Source organism: Rhinolophus hipposideros (assembly GCF_964194185.1).
Source record: "Rhinolophus hipposideros genome assembly, chromosome: 20".
Taxonomy (NCBI): Eukaryota; Metazoa; Chordata; class Mammalia; order Chiroptera; family Rhinolophidae; genus Rhinolophus; species Rhinolophus hipposideros.
In genome coordinates this window covers 52,550,666-52,569,503 of record NC_138066.1, presented here as the reverse complement: position 1 = coordinate 52,569,503, position 18,838 = coordinate 52,550,666, and the positions used below count along the sequence as shown (strand labels likewise).

At 62.1% G+C, this 18,838-nt stretch overlaps 1 protein-coding gene across 2 annotated transcripts; it reads left to right on the top strand.

The window, feature by feature from the left end:
- The first annotated feature begins 742 nt into the window (after nucleotides 1-742).
- On the top strand, nucleotides 743-18,833 carry CEP131 (centrosomal protein 131). Of its 2 annotated transcripts, none has more exons than XM_081027770.1 (26): nucleotides 743-965; nucleotides 3,136-3,340; nucleotides 4,026-4,135; nucleotides 4,578-4,692; nucleotides 4,966-5,093; nucleotides 8,270-8,380; nucleotides 8,901-9,056; nucleotides 10,362-10,479; nucleotides 10,871-10,987; nucleotides 11,150-11,300; nucleotides 11,631-11,725; nucleotides 12,086-12,268; nucleotides 12,698-12,874; nucleotides 12,957-13,082; nucleotides 13,211-13,336; nucleotides 14,284-14,400; nucleotides 14,681-14,783; nucleotides 15,468-15,669; nucleotides 15,857-15,964; nucleotides 16,100-16,217; nucleotides 16,423-16,497; nucleotides 17,083-17,225; nucleotides 17,316-17,493; nucleotides 17,574-17,770; nucleotides 18,450-18,510; nucleotides 18,590-18,833. In XM_081027770.1, the coding sequence occupies exons 2-26, from the start codon at nucleotides 3,152-3,154 to the stop codon at nucleotides 18,662-18,664; spliced, it is 3,279 nt and encodes a 1,092-aa protein (XP_080883896.1). In that variant the 5' UTR covers nucleotides 743-965; nucleotides 3,136-3,151; the 3' UTR covers nucleotides 18,665-18,833. The 2 variants fall into 2 exon arrangements, with proteins under 2 accessions (XP_080883896.1, XP_080883897.1); XM_081027771.1 differs by having other exon boundaries at nucleotides 752-1,005.
- The last annotated feature ends 5 nt before the right edge of the window (nucleotides 18,834-18,838 follow it).

Genomic DNA, 18,838 nt, shown 5'->3' with positions numbered 1-18,838 from the left:
GATACAATAGGAGAATCTTGTTGAAGTTTGTTTTGTGGTCCAGACTATACTCTATCTTGAGGAATGTTCCCTGTTCACTTGGTCTAGAGAAGTGCAGACCAATATTCTCAATATCCTTTATGAACATAGATGAAAAATCCTCAACAAAATATTAGCAAAAAGGAATCCAGCAATATATAAAAAGGGTGCCAAAAGGGTCCTATGTCACAATAAGAGGAATTTATCCTGGAGCTACAAGACTGGTTTAACATCTGAAAATCAGTGTAATTCATATTAACACATTAATGAAAAAAAGTTGTATTTTATGCAGAAAAGCTAGAGACAAAATTCAACATCTATTTATTCATGAGAAAAACTAAGCAAACTGGAAATATAACAATTTCTGGGACTGCCTGGGAGCTGGGCAACGGCGTTGTTGCCCGAGGACAACGTGGATACCTGGGGACCCCGTGGGAGCGCAGGCTCCATCAGGGGCAGTAAGAGCCCGGGAGCCGCCCCGCCCTTTTCTCCTCCTCGTGTTCCCGCCCAGTCTTCGTCCCACACGAGCCGAGGCCCCGCCCCCTCCAGCCACATCCAATCGGCAGCACGCCGCCATGGCGGCCCCCGGATGTCAGCGGCTCCTCCCACGCTTGAACTTCCTGAAGGGCAGCTGAGCGGTCCAATAAGCTCTCGAGGCGGCCGAAGCGAGCCGCCAGATGGCCAATCGGAAGTGGCGCGGATAGGAAAGGCGGGCCTCCGTTACGGAGCCAGGAGGAGGTGCCAGGTGGTTGCTAGTTGCTCGCTGCCGCCGCTCGCCCGACTGCTCGGCATCTTCATTGTCACCCGGGCCTCGGAGCCAGCGCTGGGGCCGGGGGCACGAGGTCAGCGGCCGGAAGCCTGGGCCCCACACGTCCGGCTGGGCGGACCCCGCGCAGCCCCCGCCGTGTGGCCCCGCAGGCCCTGCGCCCCAGGCCGGGCTCGCGCAGGTGAGGGGCAGTGTGCAGGCGAGGGGGCCGCCGTGCACAGGTGAGGAGAGCAGGGCCTCACGCCCAGTGCCCGTTACCTCGGCCCGCGGGCGCGCGAGGTGGAGTCCGTCGGCAGGTTCGGGTGCCACCACCCTGAGCCAAATCCCGGGGAGTGGGGAGATGCCCCGTGAGAAACTGGCCGGGCTCGTGGGTGCGCCCACCCGCAGGGGTCCAGGCAGAGGCTCTGGGCACCCACCTTCAGGTCCTGGGAGGGACACGTCTGTAGGCAGGGTGCGACCTGGCCTGCAGGTTTCCAAGGAGAGGCTGCGTTTACCTGCGCAGGGCTGCGCAGGTGCTGCGGTGCGGCTGGGAAGGGGGCCGCCCGGGTCCAGCACGTGTGGCTGGTGCCCTGGGGAGAGGAGGCTGTTAAACTTCACCCACACGACTGGAAGCTGCCACCTGAGGACGCTGACCTGAATGGCAGGGACAGCCTCTGTGCTCAGCTCTGAACAGGGGCACCCGGCACCAGGCCAGGGGGCCCTGCTGTGGGTGTCGGGCTGCAGGAGGCCTCAGCACTGACCCGGGTGACGATGGGCGAGTGCCCGCTGGCCCGCCGGCGGCCTCGGCGGCAGGGCGGGCCGTGCTCATTCCTGGTGCTGGCTCATCTACTCCGTTACCTGAGTGCCTGCCGCGCCGGGCGCCTGTGCTGCGGCGACATGGTCCCTGTGCTCGTGGAGCTTCCGCTCCTACGAGGGGATCAGGCAGTGCACAGACCGAGCTGTGTGGCCAGGTTATCAGGAGAAGAAAGATAAGCAGGAAGAGGGAGCAAAGAGTGCTGGGCACTCTGAGTGCCGGGTGACACCCCTGGGAAGGCTCCAGGCCAAGGGGCCAGCAGGGGCAGAGGCTCACCGGGAAGCAGGCTGGCCCAGGTGAGGCACGTGAGGAGGGCAGAGGGTGGCCAAGGGGAGGCCGCTGAGAGCGGGGTCGGATCTCAGGGACGTTAGGCGTTTGGACTCCGGTCTCCGTTACTGGGAACCCTCCGAGGGTTTTCAGCTGAATCAAGGGGTGATCTGAGATCAGTTCAGAAAGGTCGCCTCTGGCCGCCCTGTGAGAGCGGCTCGGGCCGGCCAGGTGGGGCCCTATGAGGGGCTGCTACGGTTGTCAGGTTTCGAGGAGATGACTCAGCCTGGGTTTGTGGAGGGAGGGAATGGACGGGGAAAGGGCACCAACGGCGTGCTGGGGGACCAGGTGTGGAGGTGAGGGGAAGATGTCAGGAGGAGATCTAGGTCCTTGGCCTGAGCCAATTCCAGAATGCCTGCTGGGGTGGGGGCAGCTGGACGTGGAAGTCAGTGTGTTTTGGCCTCCTTGGGTCTGAGGTGCCAGGGGCGGGGGTGGGCATCTGAGTCATGAGGTAGGGGACAGAGAGGTGGGCCGTATGCTAGTGGGAGCCGTCAGCCCCTGTGGGAAGGCAGGAGGCCAGAGGCATTCCCCCCAGCAAGAGGGTAGATGGAGGAGAGAGGCCCGGGGCTGAGCCTGGGGGCCCTCAGGGACCCAGAGGACGAGGGTTCAGCAAGGGAGATCACAAAGGTCGGCTGGCACTAGGGGAGGTGGGAGGGGAACCCAGAAGCGAGAGAGCACATGCTGCATCCTGGAATTTCATGGATGTTCCTGAGGTTCTGAGAAAATGGAGGGATCCCATGGCCAGATGAGTTTGGGGACCTAGGGTTAGGCAGCATTAATCACACCAAATCCTGGTTACAGTATCACACCGCATGTCAGCCTCCAGTCGTCTCATGTAAACATCATGACAACTCTGTAAAGGGGCACTTTTTAAATGCCCACTTTACAGATGAGAAAAGTGAGGCTCAGACAGGTGGTATACCTGACTAAGGATAGAGGTTAAATGGCAGAGCCAACCCCTAGCCAGGACGGCCTGCTGCCCGGGCCACCCTCGGGCAGGGCCCCTGCACGGAGGGGTCGTCTTTTCCCAGGAGGCCTTGTCTTTGCTGTTCATAGCTCAGCGTCCTGCTCTGTCACGGTCTCGTTTTCGGGATGAGGAGACTGCAGGCTTCCCAGGGAGCTCGGTGACAGGCAGGGCAGGTGCTCTGGGATTCCTGAGACCTGGCCGGAGGTGGTGTGTGCATGGGATCCGATGGACGGCGTCTCACCGCCTCTCTTCTTGCCCGCTCAGGTCTCCCTTATCCACCATGAAAGGCTCACGGGCCATCAGCGGCCCCTCCGGCCCCCCCGAGGGCAGCCTGGAAGGCGTGGATCTGAGTCTGACGGGTTTCCCTCCACCTGTGTCCCGGCGTCCCAACAGCGAACGCTCCGTCACCAAGCCCATAGGCCGTTCCATCTCTGTGGTCACCGACAGTGAGCCGAGGAGGAAGGCGCTGGTGAGTTCTGGAGCCTGGGGTGTCTGGGCCCCACCTTCTGGGGAGTTGCCATCAGGGTGGCATGTGACTCCTGGGTTAGCTCCACACCTTAGCAGGCACTTGTGTCCGTTGTCCTGTCCGGCCCTGTGGCCGTCCTGGGGGCAGGAAGGACCAGGGAGCGACCTCACACAGAGGGCAAGGGCAGAGCTTAGGTTTTACCCTCCCCAAGCCCTCTGTCCCTCCTGCTCCACCAACATTTGGGTTTGTTTGAATCCTCAAGAAACAGGGTTGACCTGTGAGGAAGGGGATGAGCTCCGGGTGGCCTTGGGGGAACTAGGTGGGCAGGCTGGCTGGCCGTGGGGGCTGTGACGGCCGTGGTGGCCAGGCTCATTGGTTAGTGCACGATGGTGGGGATGCACAGCCTTTGCTGCAGCTCCGGACAAGGCCTCACGCACTTCCTCTCGGACCTTCCACCAGCCAGGGGTGAGGGGCTCCCACTTCTTTCCAGGAAGGGGAGGCTCATGGAGGCCCAGGACCTGCCCCTGCTCAATGGGCCAAGCCCAGGACCCACAGGCCGCTCCTTCTGCCCCTCCTTCTCACCACACCCACCACCTCCCTCCAAATCTGTTCTGCAAGGTCTGGCCCGGTACTGAGTGCATGGGCGCCGTCTGAAACCTCCGTCATGCGCCTGCTTCCCTTTGTGCAGGAGGCCACAGGGCCTGATGGCTCCCGGGCCATCAACAACCTCCGCAGATCTAACAGCACCACGCAGGTCCACCAGCCACAAGCCATCCAGGCGTGGACTGGTCCCCTCAGGTAAGCCCTGCCTGCTGCTCTCTTGCCTCTCTCTGTCAGCCCTTCCAGCCTCTCCACTGTGGACACTGGCTGGGCAGTGGGGCCTGAAATGACCTTTCCATGGGGCCAGTCTTGGGCGGGGCAGGCAAGACGGGTGGTGACTGGTCCTGTCTGCATGTGGAGGTGTGGGCCTCAAGGCCGATGTGCTCCCCTTTTGCGTCCTTGCTGTGCTTTTCCTGTGGTGTTGGGGTGGCCATGGGGGTGGGGTTGGCGGGTGTGTGTGAACGCCTCTGCCAGGTGCAATGGTCAGATCAGGACTAAAGAACATTATTTTGAGCTCCGGTCTCCGGAACAGAATTTCTTGTTGGTGACCCATCCCCTCGTAAGATGTCCCCATCTGTGTGCCTGGAATCGGTGTCCTGGGCCAAGTGACCGTCCCCACTTGCTGTCCTCTCTGACACAGGCTGGCGGAGCCCCCCGACTTCCTGACACTCTTTGAGGGCAGTCCCAGTGGGAGAAAGAGGCCGGCCAGTCTGAGCAAAGCTTCCAGCGAGAAGGGAGCTACGTGGAACGACCTGGTAAGAGTGGGGGCTGCAGCCGAGTGCTGAATGCGTCAGTGTCACATTGGGAGTGACACCTGGTCCCTTCTTTGTTCTGTGGCCCCTGCCGGAGGGGCCGGGGGTGGGGTGGGGTCGTACCAGCTGACAGCACTCATTACAGTGTGAGGAGGAAGGGACTTCCCAGCCCCTGGGCCAGCCTCACCCTGAGGCTGTGGGGCAGGGAAGGGGCTCCGTGTCAGTGGCAGGTGTGGAGGGGTCTCGGGCTGAGGCGTAGTCTGTGTGCACCGACAGGATGGCCAGCCCAGGACCTGCACCTTGCCGCCCGACCCCCGGAGTCCCAGCACGCCTGATACACCGGTGGGCCCCCGGAGGAGGGAGTGCGCCATACCCCTGGCACCCAGCTTCACTGCCAACAACAGGTGCGCCCCGCGGCAGGTGCCGGGCCCGGCCCCACGCCCCTGAAGCTGGGTGGGGGGTGGGGGGAGGGCTCTGTGTCTTGTTCATGGCCAGACCAGGGTGCTTTTGAGTGAGTGAATGAGTAAGTGAGTGACACGCTCCCCCGAGGACCAAGGGAGAGACTGCAGGGTGGTGTCCGTCTCATGAGAGGCTCTGTGCTTCCTGGAGGAGCCCAGACCAGGCAGGCGACCTTCTGAGGCTCAACCTCCACATCTCAGGAGTGAGGAGTGTGTCACCTCGGGCCACACCTGCTCACTGTCAGCCGAGAGCCAGTCATCTGGCTGCATTGGTCACGTCTCAGCTGTGCCCACTGGGACGTGATGACAAAGCACGTCCAGAGCTATGGCCGAGTTGGCAGGTTCAGGAGAGGGCCCGCAGGCTGTGCCTCGTCTGACAGGGCTGGTGGCTGGGAATGGTGGTGATGGGAGGGGAACTAGAGGAGCCCCAAGAGAAAGCGGGCTTGGGGTCGCTGCCCCTGGGCTGCAAGGAAAGCTTGTCCTCCTCGCTCTTGGCCTGAGTGGGGATGGTGGAGGCGACAAGGACACACGTGCATGAGCATAAAAGTAAGGACTCCCAGCGCTCGGGGCCGTTGTCACAGGCTGTCTTTGAGGGGTTCCGCAGGCACTCGTCGGAGTCTGCACAGGGAGAAGTCTGGCTTTTGATGCGAAAACTTAAGTTAAAAATTAATTTCTATTAAAGGGTTACATGCACACAGCTACCAAGTCCAGCAGCACCACACACGTAAAATGGAAGCGGGAAGACCCACTCCCCTTCCCTCCCCATCCTGAGTCCTGCTCTCAGAAGCAGCCACTTGCCCCCTATTCTAGTATTTCTTAGAACATATGTACCGAAATATGTGAATGCTGCTCACTGACTGGTTTTTCAGTCTTAGGCATGCTGATGGAGGATGGGGTTGCTGTCCCGAGCCCCCCTCCACCTTGCACACGAGCATACCTTCCTCCCACCCACATCCTGGTGCACCCGCGGTCAGATCGGCGTCTGTGTTGGGCCTGTGCTTTCACGGAGACCAACTCAGGCTCTGCCTGCTCTGAATTCCGAGTGTGTTTTTTGTTTATGGTGGGACTTGGGGCAGGTGATTTAACTGCCCGGGGCCCCAGGCGGCTCATTCCCTCTAAGGGGGTGATAGCTGTTACCCCAGCATCAGGACGATGAGAGGAGCTAAGACACGAACCTCTGAGAGCAGCACTGAACTCAGGAAATGTCAACACTTGAATTACGCTCCGGTTTTCCTCAGAATTAATGATCTGTTTTTTCCGACTTGGTTGTCTGTGTACTGGCCACTTCTCCTGGACTTGACGATAGAACCACACCCCAGACAGTCAGGCCAGCAGGTGCCCTGCCCATCCTCCTTCCTCTGGAGAAATCCTCGGAGCTTATCTCCCCCATCTGGGTCCAAGCTGGCCGCTCCGCGCAGGCCGCAGGCTCTCATCCAGCCCTCGGCCGCCACTCCCTTCTGCGGGGGGGTCCCTTGCTTTCTCTGTCTTTGGTGGAGCACGTCCCCCTGTAGATTCCCGGAACAGGACTCATGGGAGGTAGTTTTTAAGACTGTGTGTCTGAAAATGCCTGACTCAGAGTTTGGCGGCTGCAGAGTTCCACGTTGGAGATCTTTCCTGACGCCTGGGGCGTTGCCCCGCCTCCTTGGAGCGCTGCTGAGGCGGCCACCGCCTTCCCGGCCCCGTCCTTTCTCCTGCCTTGTGTTTTCCTCTCAAGGTGTTTCGGATCGTCCTCATTTCTCCTAGTGCCAGGCCCGCGACATGACCCTTTCTCAGTCTCCCCACCAGGCTGTGGTGGCCCTGCCACTTCCTGTCATTCACTTCCAGGAAGTGTTCTTGTCATTTCTTTGACACCTTTCTCCCCTGTTTTCGTTATTTCTGTGACTCCCATTATTTGCCTTCTGGGCTTCCTGGATTGATTCTGCCAGGTTGGCGTCTTCTCATGTTTTGTTTCTCTTTAGCTTTGGGATCTGCTCTCCAATAAGTCGACTTAACTGTATCCTCCAAGCCTTTCCTCCCACAGTTGTCATTTCCAAAAGCCCCACTTCGCTTCATCCTGTACTTGGGTCTGCTCTCATTTCTTTGGGGACACAAGGCAGCAGCCTGCTGTCTTCCTCTCCCTCCAACTCTGCCTTTCATGGCGGGAATGTCACACCATGGACACCGGCGAATGGACACTGCAGATAAGAGCGCCCCCCATGCACCCCCCAGGAGCTGCCGCTGGCGTTGATGGGCACAGCCTGGTACTCGGCGCAGGCTTTTGAAATGCCCTGTTCTCCGCGTGGTTTCTTTTCCATTGTATCCTGGTTGTTGGTTGGCCTTTCATGCATCAAACGTGGAATCCTGGCTCTGTCAGAATTACGAGGGAGGCCCTAAAAGTTGCTGGGGGGCCTCACTTTGGGAAGATTGGTCAGGGATCAGGCTGCTGTATTGGGGGGACCCCACCTGGCAGTATTGGGCTATTCTCTGGGGTGGTAGGTCTGTCCAGGAAGGGATGGTCAGGTCTGCCAGCTGGGACAAGAGGCGGTGGAGGGGGCCTGGCTTGGCACAGACTGTCACCTGGAGAGCCAGCCCCTCATCTTCTGCTGGCGGAGGCAGGGGGTTGAGGTGCAACTGCTCCTTGGGAGAGCTGGGCGCCTCCACCTCCTGCACCTCCCTGGGGCTGTGGGGGGCAGATGAGCCCCCTCGCAGCGGCCCCCACGGCATACAGGTTTTTCCTGTCACTGCGCTCTCTGTCCCTCATCCTCTAAAGCTGTGTGGGCGTCTCACGGCTGTCTCTTCCTGTGTCTCCTTGTCCTTCTGTGTTTATACCAGTTTTATTCCTTCCAGTGGATTTGAGACGGGCAGGCAGGTAGCAGCATATTCGGTCTACCACGTTTAGCTGGCGTGGGGAGGTCCTGTCTCCATTGGCTGATCTGTGACCGTTCTCCATCATAGGCATGGCCAGTGTCAGGGGTCACGGTTTTCACGGCTCACAGCTCAGGGAGCTTTCCTGGGTCCCACAAAGGGCCCCGTCCTCAGGCCCAGTGGCTGTGCAGTGGGCCTGGCAGGGGGCTTGGCTGACACCATAGTGACCCGTCACCCACCTCCCAGAGCCTGATGCCATCTCCCGTCTCGTCCGGCAGGAGCAACAAGGGAGCCGTGGGCAACTGCGTCACCACCATGGTGCACAACCACTACGCCCCGGCAGAGACGGCGCCCCCCAAGAGCTCCAACCACACAGCGCCCTCCCTCAAGTGAGGCCCTGGCTCCCAGCCTCGGCAGACGTGCGAGCCGGGGCAGGGGTCGGGTGGGGACAGACCGGCTGGCGGGCTCAGCAGATGGGGTCTGCTCAGAAAGCCACAGCCACCCCATGTCTCCGGGCCCTGGCCGAGTCCAGACCAAGGAGGCGCTGGGGGCAGCAGCCCTGTATCTGTCACCCCGAGCCTTCCACCATGAGCTCAGTCAGGGTGGCCCCGGGCTTTCCTGAGGCACCTTCCAGTTCTGGTATCCTATGCCTTCTGAGACCTTTTAGCTTTTTAAATGTGAGGAACCTGTGAACGTTGGCTGCCACCAGACAAGCCCTGTAGGGGAGCAGGTGGCTCTGAGGATGGAACGGTGAGTCAGGGAGCAGGCCCTTGCTGGCTCTTGATGGCTTGCGGTGCTTCCTTCCAGGCTCAAGGCCTAGGCAGCTCCTCGTGCCCATGAGCAGTGCCCCCGGGGGCCGCGAGTGGGGCTGGGTCAGGTGCCCTGAGCTTTCCTCTGCCCTCCTGCCAGCAATCTCGTCAAAGCAGCCACTGACGAAGGTGACAGTAGCAGCTTCGGGAAGCTGCCCAAGAACCTGGCCAGCAGCCGCCGTGTGTTCCGGAACAACTCAGCAGCCACCACGGGCCTGCTCAGACGGAGGGAAGTGACGGAGGAGGAGGCCGAGAGGTGACTGGGGCTGGTGTGGGACTGGGGAGGGATGGGGCGGGCCGGGGATGGGGTGGAGGTGGGGGCGGGGCCCGAGGTCCCAGGGATGGAAAGTTATGTTTAATAATTGTTTAAACATGGAGGGTGAAAAGACCATGTGTTGTTCGATTCCGTTTCCTCACAAAGTCAAGAAAAGGCCAAGCCAAAGGGCAGAGCAGAGCGACGCTTGTTTGGGGCCCAGTGACCGCAGAAGAGGGGTCTTTGGGGGGGGGGATGGAGATATTCTGAAACTGGACCTCCCCGGCAGTCGTACAGCTCTGTACACGTACTAACCATCATTGAACGGTCAGTTAAAAAATCATGAAGTGGAAAGAATATGTAAAACTAAAAAACCCAAGCCTGCCCCAGGGGAGCATGTGTGTGTGGGGGCCTTGTGCTGTGGCCCCAGGTCTGTGACGTCACAACCCGTCAGGAACCACTTGTGATGGGAGTGTGGGCTTGGAGAGTCTCCATGCGGCTGAGTGGTCACCACCTGCTGTCCCCTTAGAGCTTGGGGATGGGGCACTGGAAGTGGGTGGGTGGGAGGAGAAGCTGGGTGAGATCAGCAGCGGCCGCTCCACCCACCCCGCCTGGTGGTCCCTCAGTGGCGCGCAGGCCCCTCAGTGGAGGGCATTTTTGAGCATGAGATTCCCTTTGTGCGTGTTCTGTGCTGGGCAACCATTTATGTCGTGGGTGCTCCGTTCGCACCTTTGCCAGACGAGTTGACAGGTGGTCCTGAGAGCCAAGGTTAAGGCTTCTAGTTTAATCCACTTTACTGGATGTAACTTACATACAATAAAACGCACCCATGTCAGGTGTACACGTGGGTGGGTTCTGACACATGTGCAGTCTCGTCTCCAGCTAGCACGTGCCAAGACACGGAATGTCTGTTCCCCCCACGGGCCCCTCGCAGCCTTTTATGCAGCACCCCTAGCCCCACGACAGCCACAGCGATCTGGCCCTTGATAGCTTTGCCTTTTCTAGACTGTTCCATGCTTGGAGCACACGGCCTGTGGCTTTGTGTGCCTGGCGGAGTCTGTTTGCTTCTCTTTGTTCGTGAGTAGCACCTGCCGTCGGCGCAGACAGTGTCCACCCACACACAGGCAGGTGGTAGCCTTAGGGTTATTTCCAGTTCCTGGTGATGTGACTGGTTTGTGTGATGTCGGCCACCTGAAGACAGGCTGTGTGTGCGGCCGCTGGCTTCTCTGACCAGCTGGGCCTTCGGAGGACCCAGCTGGTTAGTGGGGCACAGCGCCTGCCTTGGGCCTGAGTCCGCTTTCTGGGCAGGTTTATCCACCAGGTGAACCAGGCTGCCGTCACCATCCAGCGCTGGTACCGGCACCAGGCACAGCAGCGCCGAGCTAGAGCAGCCAGCCTGGAATGCCTGCTGGCGTCCAAGCGAGAGGTCAGTGTGGGGTGTGAGCCTCAGCTGGGGGGCTGGCGGGAGCCCGGGGGTCCCAGCATAGACGAGGGATTTCTGGGACCATGGGCTGGAAACTGCAATGACCTGTGTCCATACCACATCGATGGCCTAGCTTCCTCCCTTCCCTAAGCCACTTGCTCACTAGGGCCTGGATGCCCGGTCCAACCTGCCTGAGAGGCCCAAGTGGGTTTCTGGTTTCCGGGTCCCTGCTCTGCAATGCAGAACCATCTCCCCGCCCGAAGGAGCTGCTGGCCTCCTGTTAGGGGTTTGTCCTCTGTGGGGTGGAGAAATGGGGCTTAGTGGGGGGTGCTGTGGAGCAGATGGGATCAAACCTATCTTCCCAGTCAAATCCGCGTGGCTGTGGCTTCCACAGGGCCAGCGGCAGCGGCTGGGAGCTGGGGACCTCCTGGACCTGCACCGGCAGAAGGAGGCAGCCAGGAGGAAGGCCCGGGAGGAGAAGGCGCGCCAGGCCCGACAAGCAGCCATTCAGGTGCCGGGGTGACCTGAGCCACTAGGGCAGGACCTCTGTGTGCCTGAGCACAAGTGTGCTCCTGGGGGCCCTACCTGCTGCCTTCCCCCCACCCATGGACACTGGGCCTCGGGCAGCTCACTGGGGAGGGGGGGGGAGGCTGCTCAGAGGGTCCCCCTGCAGGAACTGCAGCAGAAGCGAGCCCAGAAGTCCGGCGGTGCTGAGCTCGGGCTGCTGAAGGGGACCCGGGACCCGGGGAAGGTCCGGCCAGCCCAGGAGCTGCCCCTGAGGCCAGGGGCCACGCCCCTCCAGACCCGCAAGGCCAACAGCACAGGTGAGTGGGGAGCCCAGAGACTCCCCACTGGGCGGACACTGTTCCTGCTCCCCTGGGAGGGCTGTGCCCCTTTTCCTCATGAGGAGGGGCCTTGGCTGTGCAGCAGACCCCCAGGCCCTGCACCTTTGGCCCTGCCCCACGTCCTCTGGAGCCGGACATGGGGCCCTACGAGCGAGGCTTCCTGGCCTCTCACCTGGGAGTTTAGGGTTCTCCAGTGTCCCCTCTGTTCCATGAAGTCTGCCCTGCCTGGCTCCTTCCCAAGGGCTCCTTCAGCTTTGCTGTCCCGCCGGGCAGTGCCCACATGGGCTGACGTTGTTTTCTATTGCACAGAGGCCAGCTTCCATGCTGATGGCCCAGAAGACCCCCACCAGCCTGCCCCTGAGTTGTCCCCGGAGCCCCGGCAGTTCTCAGAGGACAAAGCGCAGGTTTGGTCACAGCCCTTCGTGTCCTGTCACTGCTCTTCCACAGCCATGGGCTCACTCACACCAGGAAAGGCCACCCCGGTGGGTCTTGTTGCTCTACCAAGCATGGGGTCCCACGGATGGCTCTGGGATCCCGTGGGATTGTCACAGATGCCCTGGGGTAAGGCCCATGTCCGAGCCCACAGAGAAAGCTGGAAGCTCAGAGGTTAGGGGACGCCCAGGCCACCAGGTTGAGGGGTGAGGAGGCCAGGCCCCGACACATCCCACCCGGCCACCCTTTAGAGGCTGGTGCACGTGGCTGCGTGGTTGCCCCAGTCTCTCCCCATAGTTCTCGGGTTTCTCCCACCCACCTGTGTGCTGTAGGATGCCAGCTCCCAGGACGTGCCTGGCAAGGCCCTAGGAACGGTGGGCCCCACTGGGAGCAGGGCCAAATCCAAGGCCACCCTGGATGAGCTACTGGACACACTGAAGCTGCTCGAGGAGGACCCCGAGCCGCTGCGCTGCCCCAGGGCCTATCACAAGGACAAATATGCCTGGACTGACGAGGTAACCGTGGGCACCCTCCCTCAACCCACCCCTCACTCTGGCATCATCCCCTGCGGGGGCAGGGGAGCCCACTGGGCTCCTTCCTGCTTTAGTCAGAACCCTAATAAGGACCAGGTGGGACCTGGCTGAACCCCCAGTCATTCAAGGGCTTGCTCAGAGTAACCCGGGGGTGTGGGTGCACCTCTGCCAGCACTCGGGTGATGCCCTGCGAGGGCCTGGGCATTTGGGAGGCCCTTCCTTCCAAAGCCAGCCTGGCTGCCATCCTCTCCTCTCCTCTCCTCCTCCCCTTCCCTTCCTTTCCCTCCAGCCTTCTCTCCTCTCCTCTGCCCTCCCCTCCCCTGCCCCGGAGGTCCCGGACAAGCTCCTGGAAGGGCACCCCGGAGTCCTAGACTGACGGGCAGCCCCCATTGCTGTGCCCCTGCCCCACAGGAGGATGATGCCAGCTCCCTGACGGCCGACAACCTGGAGAAATTCGGGAAGCTCAGCGCAGCCGCCAGCCGCCCCGAGGACGGGACGCTGCTCTCGGAGGCCAAGCTACGGAGCATCATGAGCTTCCTGGATGAGATGGAGAAGTCCGGGCAGGACTGGCCGGCCTCAGCCCCCCAGGTGTGGCCGGGTCACAGGGAGGGCTAGAATGGCGGGTCCTTCCCAGGTGTCCAGGCCTGTCTGACACACGCCGTGTCCTCAGTGGCTCGTGCTGGAGGAGGGAACGAGGCGCCTGGAATCCGCGTCCGAGGTGAACACATCCGCAATGCGGCTGCAGCTGGAGGTGGAGGAGAAGAAGCAGGCGCTGGTGCTGCTGCAGAGGGCGCTGGTAACGCCACTGCCCACTTACTGCCCCGTCACTGCCTCTGTCCCTGGTCACCAGCTGGAGTGTGTGCCCCCAGTGCCGCCCCCTGAGTGGGCCTTGTCTTCAGTCTCGCCCTTCCCACACCCCTGCAGGCACAGCAGCGGGACCTCACTGTCCGGCGGGTCAAGGAGACCGAGAAGGAGCTGGGCCGGCAGCTGCAGCAGCAAAAGGAGCACTACGAGACCACCATCCAGCGGCACCTGTCCTTTATCGACCAGGTGACACCACCTGGGAAGCCGGGCACCAGGGCAGGGGGATCAGGGAGAGGGACAGGACCCATTCCAGATCAGCTCAGGCCTCAGAGAGACCGCTAGGCCCACGGCCTTCCTTGCTGGGCATTCTCCCTTCTGCAGAAACAGGTGGTATCTTCTCCTGTGGGGATGCGGTGACTGCCGCTTGACAGGCTGGTGTGAGGCCCATTGGGTGTTCCCTCCACGGCCTGCCCCGTCAGCCCAGGATGGTGGGTGTGTTGTGGGGCAAGTGGGCACGGCACACCCTGGGTGGGGTCACTGAGAGGACCGATTGGTGGGAAGTGTCCAGCAGGACACGCATCCTGAGCCTTTCCCATGCTTTCCGGGGCCATCCGTGTCCTGGGGGACTGCTGCTGCCTCCTGGGGCCGGAGTGCAGCCAGAGCTCCCCAAGTGAGGGCTGTGGAAATTTCCAGCCTGCCCTGCACTCAGCTGCATCTCCACCAGGTTCTGTCATGGAGAAAATGCTAGATGTGGGGCCTATAAGGAGAGGCAGGAGTCCAGAGGTACCGAGTGACCCTCAATGGCCATCAGGCACACTGCTCAGTGGTCATAGAAGTATACAAACTGGGCTCTGCCTGGAGCCCTGTGTGACGAGGACGATAGAATGAGCCCCTTCCCAGAAAGACTTTGGCGTGGCCACAGTGGGGCTTGTAGTTGAGGCCTCACCCCAGCAGTCCCCACCCGGGCTTCACTGCCCAAGCCAGGCCCTTAGTGGGGGAGCGAGAACCAGTGGTTCCTGCAGCCCCTTGTCCATCGGCGCATAGCGTGTGGGCCCCAGGCGGGAGGCGACAGAGGGGCTCAGGTGTGGCCCCCTTGCTGGCATGCTGGCCCCTGGGTGAGGGGAGGGGAGGTCCTTTCGTGGGGCTGGGCCTCATCTCAGGCAGCAGCTTCATCTCCCGCACCCTGATTGCAGCTGATTGAAGACAAGAAGACTCTGAGTGAGAAGTGTGAGGCCGTGCTGGCCGAGCTGCGGCAGGGGGACCAGAGGCGTAAGGAGAGGGAGGCCCAGATGCAGGAGCAGCACGAGCTGGTGAGCCCCTGGGGCGGCTCTTGCCCTGCTGTCCTGCCGCGCACTCCACACCTGGGACCTGGGGCCCGTGGCCTGTGGAGGACACCCTGCTCGGCCACCCAGAACAGGACGGTCCCTGGGCGTCAGTGAACAAGATGTCTGGAGGGGATGGGAGGGCACAGCGGGCGGCTGGCACCTGGGCAGCTTCGCTCCCAAACCCCATGCCTGGCCAGGGGCAGGGGTCATTTGCGTGTCCCCGTCCCACAGCTCCTCTGTCATCTGCTTGTTTTCTTGCTGGTAGGAGATTAAGAAACTCAAAGAGCTAATGAGTGCCACCGAAAAAGTCCGTAGGGAGAAGTGGATTAATGAGAAGACCCGAAAGATCAAGGAGATCACAGTCCGAGGTGGGCGGCTGTGTCCAGAGCTGGCTGGTACTAGCCAGCTGCGGGCCTGGAGACTGCCATGGGGTCTCTGAGCGAGGACAGTTACATGGGCTGGGAAGCAGCCAGGCCGGGAGGAGGCCAGGGCGAGGCTGGCGGGCACATGAGAAGGCCACAGACCAGCTGCCTGGACAAAGGGCCGGGTCCAGGAGGGATGGGCGTCACCTTCCCTCAGGCAGGCTCCCTCCCCAGGTCCGTCTCCTCCAGCTTCCAGGGGAACAAGCCCATGGGAACTCAGTGTGGTGGTCCCGGGTTTCTTGCCACACAGCAATGTCTTTCTGCACTTACAGAGCAGGTCCAAGGGCTGATGGGGCCCAGCCCTCCGGCCCCGGGACAGCTGTCTCTCTCCTCCATGGACTCCCTCCTCCCGGGAGCCTGGGCACCAGCAGGGGGAGATCCCAGAGGCCTGAGCCAGTGCCTGTGTGGGGGTGGTTCACAGCCAGGCAGGAAGGATTTGGCTGTGCTTTGGGCAGGAGCCCATGGGGTGGTCTGGGGTGGGGGATGGTCTCCTGGCTGGACTGCAGCCCTGGTGTCACAGTGGGTGAGAATTGAGGTCCCTGGGGGTTGCCTACAACATGGGGCAAGGGTAGGGCCCTCGCAGCATAGTGGGCAGAGGTCAGGGCTCCCTCCAGCACCACGTCCCCTCAGGCCTGGAGCCCGAAATCCAGAAGCTGATCGCCAAGCACAAGCAGGAGGTAAAGAAGCTCAGGAACCTGCACGCGGCCGAGCTGCTGCAGGCCGATGAGCGGGCAGCCCAGCGCTATGGGCGCCAGGCGGAGGCACTGCGGGAACAACTGGAGCAGGAGAAGGAGGCGCTGTGCCAGCAGGAGCGGGAGCGCGCCCAGCAGCGGTGGGTGTCCCTGCTCTGGCGGCCTCGCTGCGGAGGGTTGGGGTGAAGGTCCATTTAGAGCTGGGATGTGCCTGGACCCCAGAGTGAGGTCAGGGCCCCAGAATGAGGTCGGGGTCCCCAGAGTGAGGTCGGGGCCCCCATGGTGAGGTGCCTACTGCAGTGGCCTGCCCATCACTTTGCTCGGCAGCTTCGAGCAGCAGCTGGAGCAGGAGCAGCGAGCCCTGCAGCAGCTCCGGCTGCGGCTTCACAGTGAGGTGGCTGAGGAGAAGGAGCGGCTGGGCCAGCAAGCAGCCAGGTGCCACCTGGAGGGGCTGCCCACCTGCCCCACCCCCTGTAGCCCCCACCCTGTTTCCCTGCAGACCCTGCCCCCAGCCCTCTTGTACCCTCCACCTCTGTCCTTCCCCCGAGCTGACCTCTGCTGGGCCTGCAGGCAGCGGATGGAGCTGGAAGAGCTGAAGCAGCAGCTGGAGGACAGCAGCTTGGCCAGCACCAGGGCCCTGAGGGCCGAGTTTGAGAAGGGGAAAGGGGAACAGGAGCGCAGGCACCAGGTCTGCCGTCTCAGCCCCTGCCGTCCCCTCTGCCTGCCCCCTCTGCCCATCCCTCCTGGGGCAGCCGCCTGGGGGGCTAGGTGTAGCCCAGCTTCATCTGCTGGCTCCCCAGCCCGCTCCCTGCAGACCCTCAGCACGGCCCGGGTGGGCATACCAGGTGGGTAGCAGCCAGCGAGGCCTGCTTCACCATGTTGCCCACCCCCAGATGGAGCTGCAGGCCCTGAAGGAGCAGCTGGAGGTGGAGAGACAGATTTGGCAAGCCAACTGCGCCAAGAAAGAGGTGGGCTTGGCGGTTCATTCAGGTTTGCGCCATTGCTGCCTCAGTCCTTCCCCTCAGTGGGCTCCGGGGGCATAGAGAGGTTGCGGCAGGTTCCAGGCAACAGGAGAACATTCCTTCCCTTCTCTGCCCAGGTAGCTGCTCTCAGAGTTAACAGGCCACTCGTGTAGGGTGCACACAGGGTAGGTCCCCCTCCTATCTCCCAGTGTCCCTCAAGGAGTGCACCACGCCACCAGGTTCTCCATCCTTCTGGAAAGAGACGTATGGGGGCCACACATGAGGCAGTGGCTTGTGCTAACTGACCGGTTAGCCTGGTGACAGCCCTACTGGTGGCTGAGCAGCCCCCCTGTCCTGCTCCCAGAACCGTGCGCAGAGGGGTCACCAAATCTGGGGGATAGCTGAGTCAAAGGGTACGGCCTGTTAAACTTGAGGGGAGTTTCCAAACATCCAGTGCCCACCCTTGTCTGCGAGGCTGCCCTACAGACAGTCACCCCAGGCCTTCTCTCATCCGGGCCAGTCGGGCAGGTGTGCTAACGGCCCTCCATCCCCACATGGCTGGCCCTTAGCTCCTTCCACCACCTTCCCCAGGAAGCATGGCTGCTGAACCGGGAACGGGAGCTGAAGGAAGAGATCCGGAGAGGCCGGGACAAGGAGATTGAGCTGGTAATCCACCAGTTGGAGGCCGATACGACACTGGCCAGGGAGGAGAGTGAGAGGGCCACCGAGAGTCGGTGAGGCCTTTTCCCACAGGGCGCTGGGGCATGAGGCTTGGAGGCCAGACTCCTGCACAGGCTGTCCCTGACCCTGCCTCGGCCCAACAGTGTCAAGCGTATCAGGGACAAGTACGAGGCAGAGCTCTCGGAGCTGGAGCAGTCGGAGCGGAAGCTCCAGGAACGGTGCTCGGAGCTGAAGGGGCGGCTGGCAGAGGCGGAGGGCGAGGGTGTGCGCCTGCAGGGCCTGCTGCGGCAGAAGGCCCAGGAGCTGACGGACCTTCGGGCGGTGAGCAGGCTGGGAGCGGGCGGCGGCGTGGGCCGCAGTGCTCTGCCTGCCGCCGGCTCACACCGTTGGTGCCCGCTCAGGTGAACGAGCAGCTGGCCAGTGAGCGGGGCAGCCTGGCCCAGGTGCTCCGCCAGGAGTTTGCCGACCAGCTGTCGGCCTCCGAGGAGGAGAACCGGCAGGTCAGAGCCGAGCTGGCCGAGCTTCGGGCCCACCAGCAGCTGGAGCTGGAGCAGCTTAGGCAGGAGAAGCAGGCGGAGCTGGAGGAAATGCACGGGAGGTGGGTGCAGGGCCGGGCTGGGGTCCTGGGGGGCGCGCTGCTCCAAACCAGAGTAGCTCTAGCTGAGACTGGCGAGCGGCAGGCAGCCAGTGAGGGTCGGGCCGTCCGTCAGCAGCGGCTGCTGTGAACTCCGTGTCGAGGCCCCAGATCGGGCCTGGGAAGAAGCCAACAGTCCACGTGCCAGGTGTCCCAGGGGGTCCAGGCCCCGGTAGGTGCCTGGGTGGGTCTCCAGAGGGGCAGCTCCTTGGCCCTCTGGCCTGGGGGAGCCCATGCTGTGCAGAAAGGGTGGAGGCTCCCAGAGATTCACAATGAGGGCTCCCCACACCCACGGAACCCCTTAGTCCTTCGTGGGTCACGTGCACATCCACCAGCCTACCCCCCACAGGCACTTTGAGAGGTGACGTGGTGTAGGGGCTTTTTGCCCTTCCCGAGGTGCATGTCAGGTACCCACTTTGGTGTTTGACTCCCATGGAGGCCGGTTCTGCGGTCAGTGGCCTAGGGCTGGCTGCGGGGATCACAACCCCTATAGATGGCCCAGTGTTGCGGTCAACAGGACAGCTGCTTCTGCTGCCCTTCGGGGGGTGGAGGCCCCCACCGGCCACCCTGCTGTGCTCAAAGCTGCAGGCTGGCCTGGGATCTGGAGGGGCACCCAACCGAACCCCAGCATACTCTCCTGCAGGGTGAAGATGGCCTTGGCAAAGAAGGAGGAGGCTGTGAGCAGCCTCCGGAAACAGCACGAGGTGGGTCCTGGCCTGTGGCTGCGGTGGCCTGGGGAGGGGTTAGCAGCCGGGGCCTGACCACATGGGTGGCGTGTTGCAGGCGGCGGTGAGGCGAGCTGACCACCTGGCGGAGCTGCTGGAGCAGCGCAGGCGGCTGTTCCCAAGCACCAAGTGACCGCCCACCACCCACAGCGTGAACAGGCTGACAGCAGCAGGGCTGGGTCCTGGTGGGAGGTGGACACTGCCCGGGCCCCGGCCTCCCTCCTTCCCTCTGCCCCGGGCTCAGTGTCCTGTGAGTAGAGTACCGTGGCTGCATTTCAACAGTAAAGAGCTGTTTCTTAATACTCTG

Bases quoted from the DNA above. Each gene is read 5' to 3' on its own strand.
- CEP131 (XM_081027770.1), top strand. From the start codon at position 3,152: ATGAAAGGCTCACGGGCCATCAGCGGCCCCTCCGGCCCCCCCGAGGGC. The intron at 4,693-4,965 runs GTAAGAGTGGGG...GTGCACCGACAG, and splicing joins GAGCTACGTGGAACGACCTG to GATGGCCAGCCCAGGACCTG. The intron at 16,218-16,422 runs GTCTGCCGTCTC...GCCCACCCCCAG, and splicing joins AACAGGAGCGCAGGCACCAG to ATGGAGCTGCAGGCCCTGAA.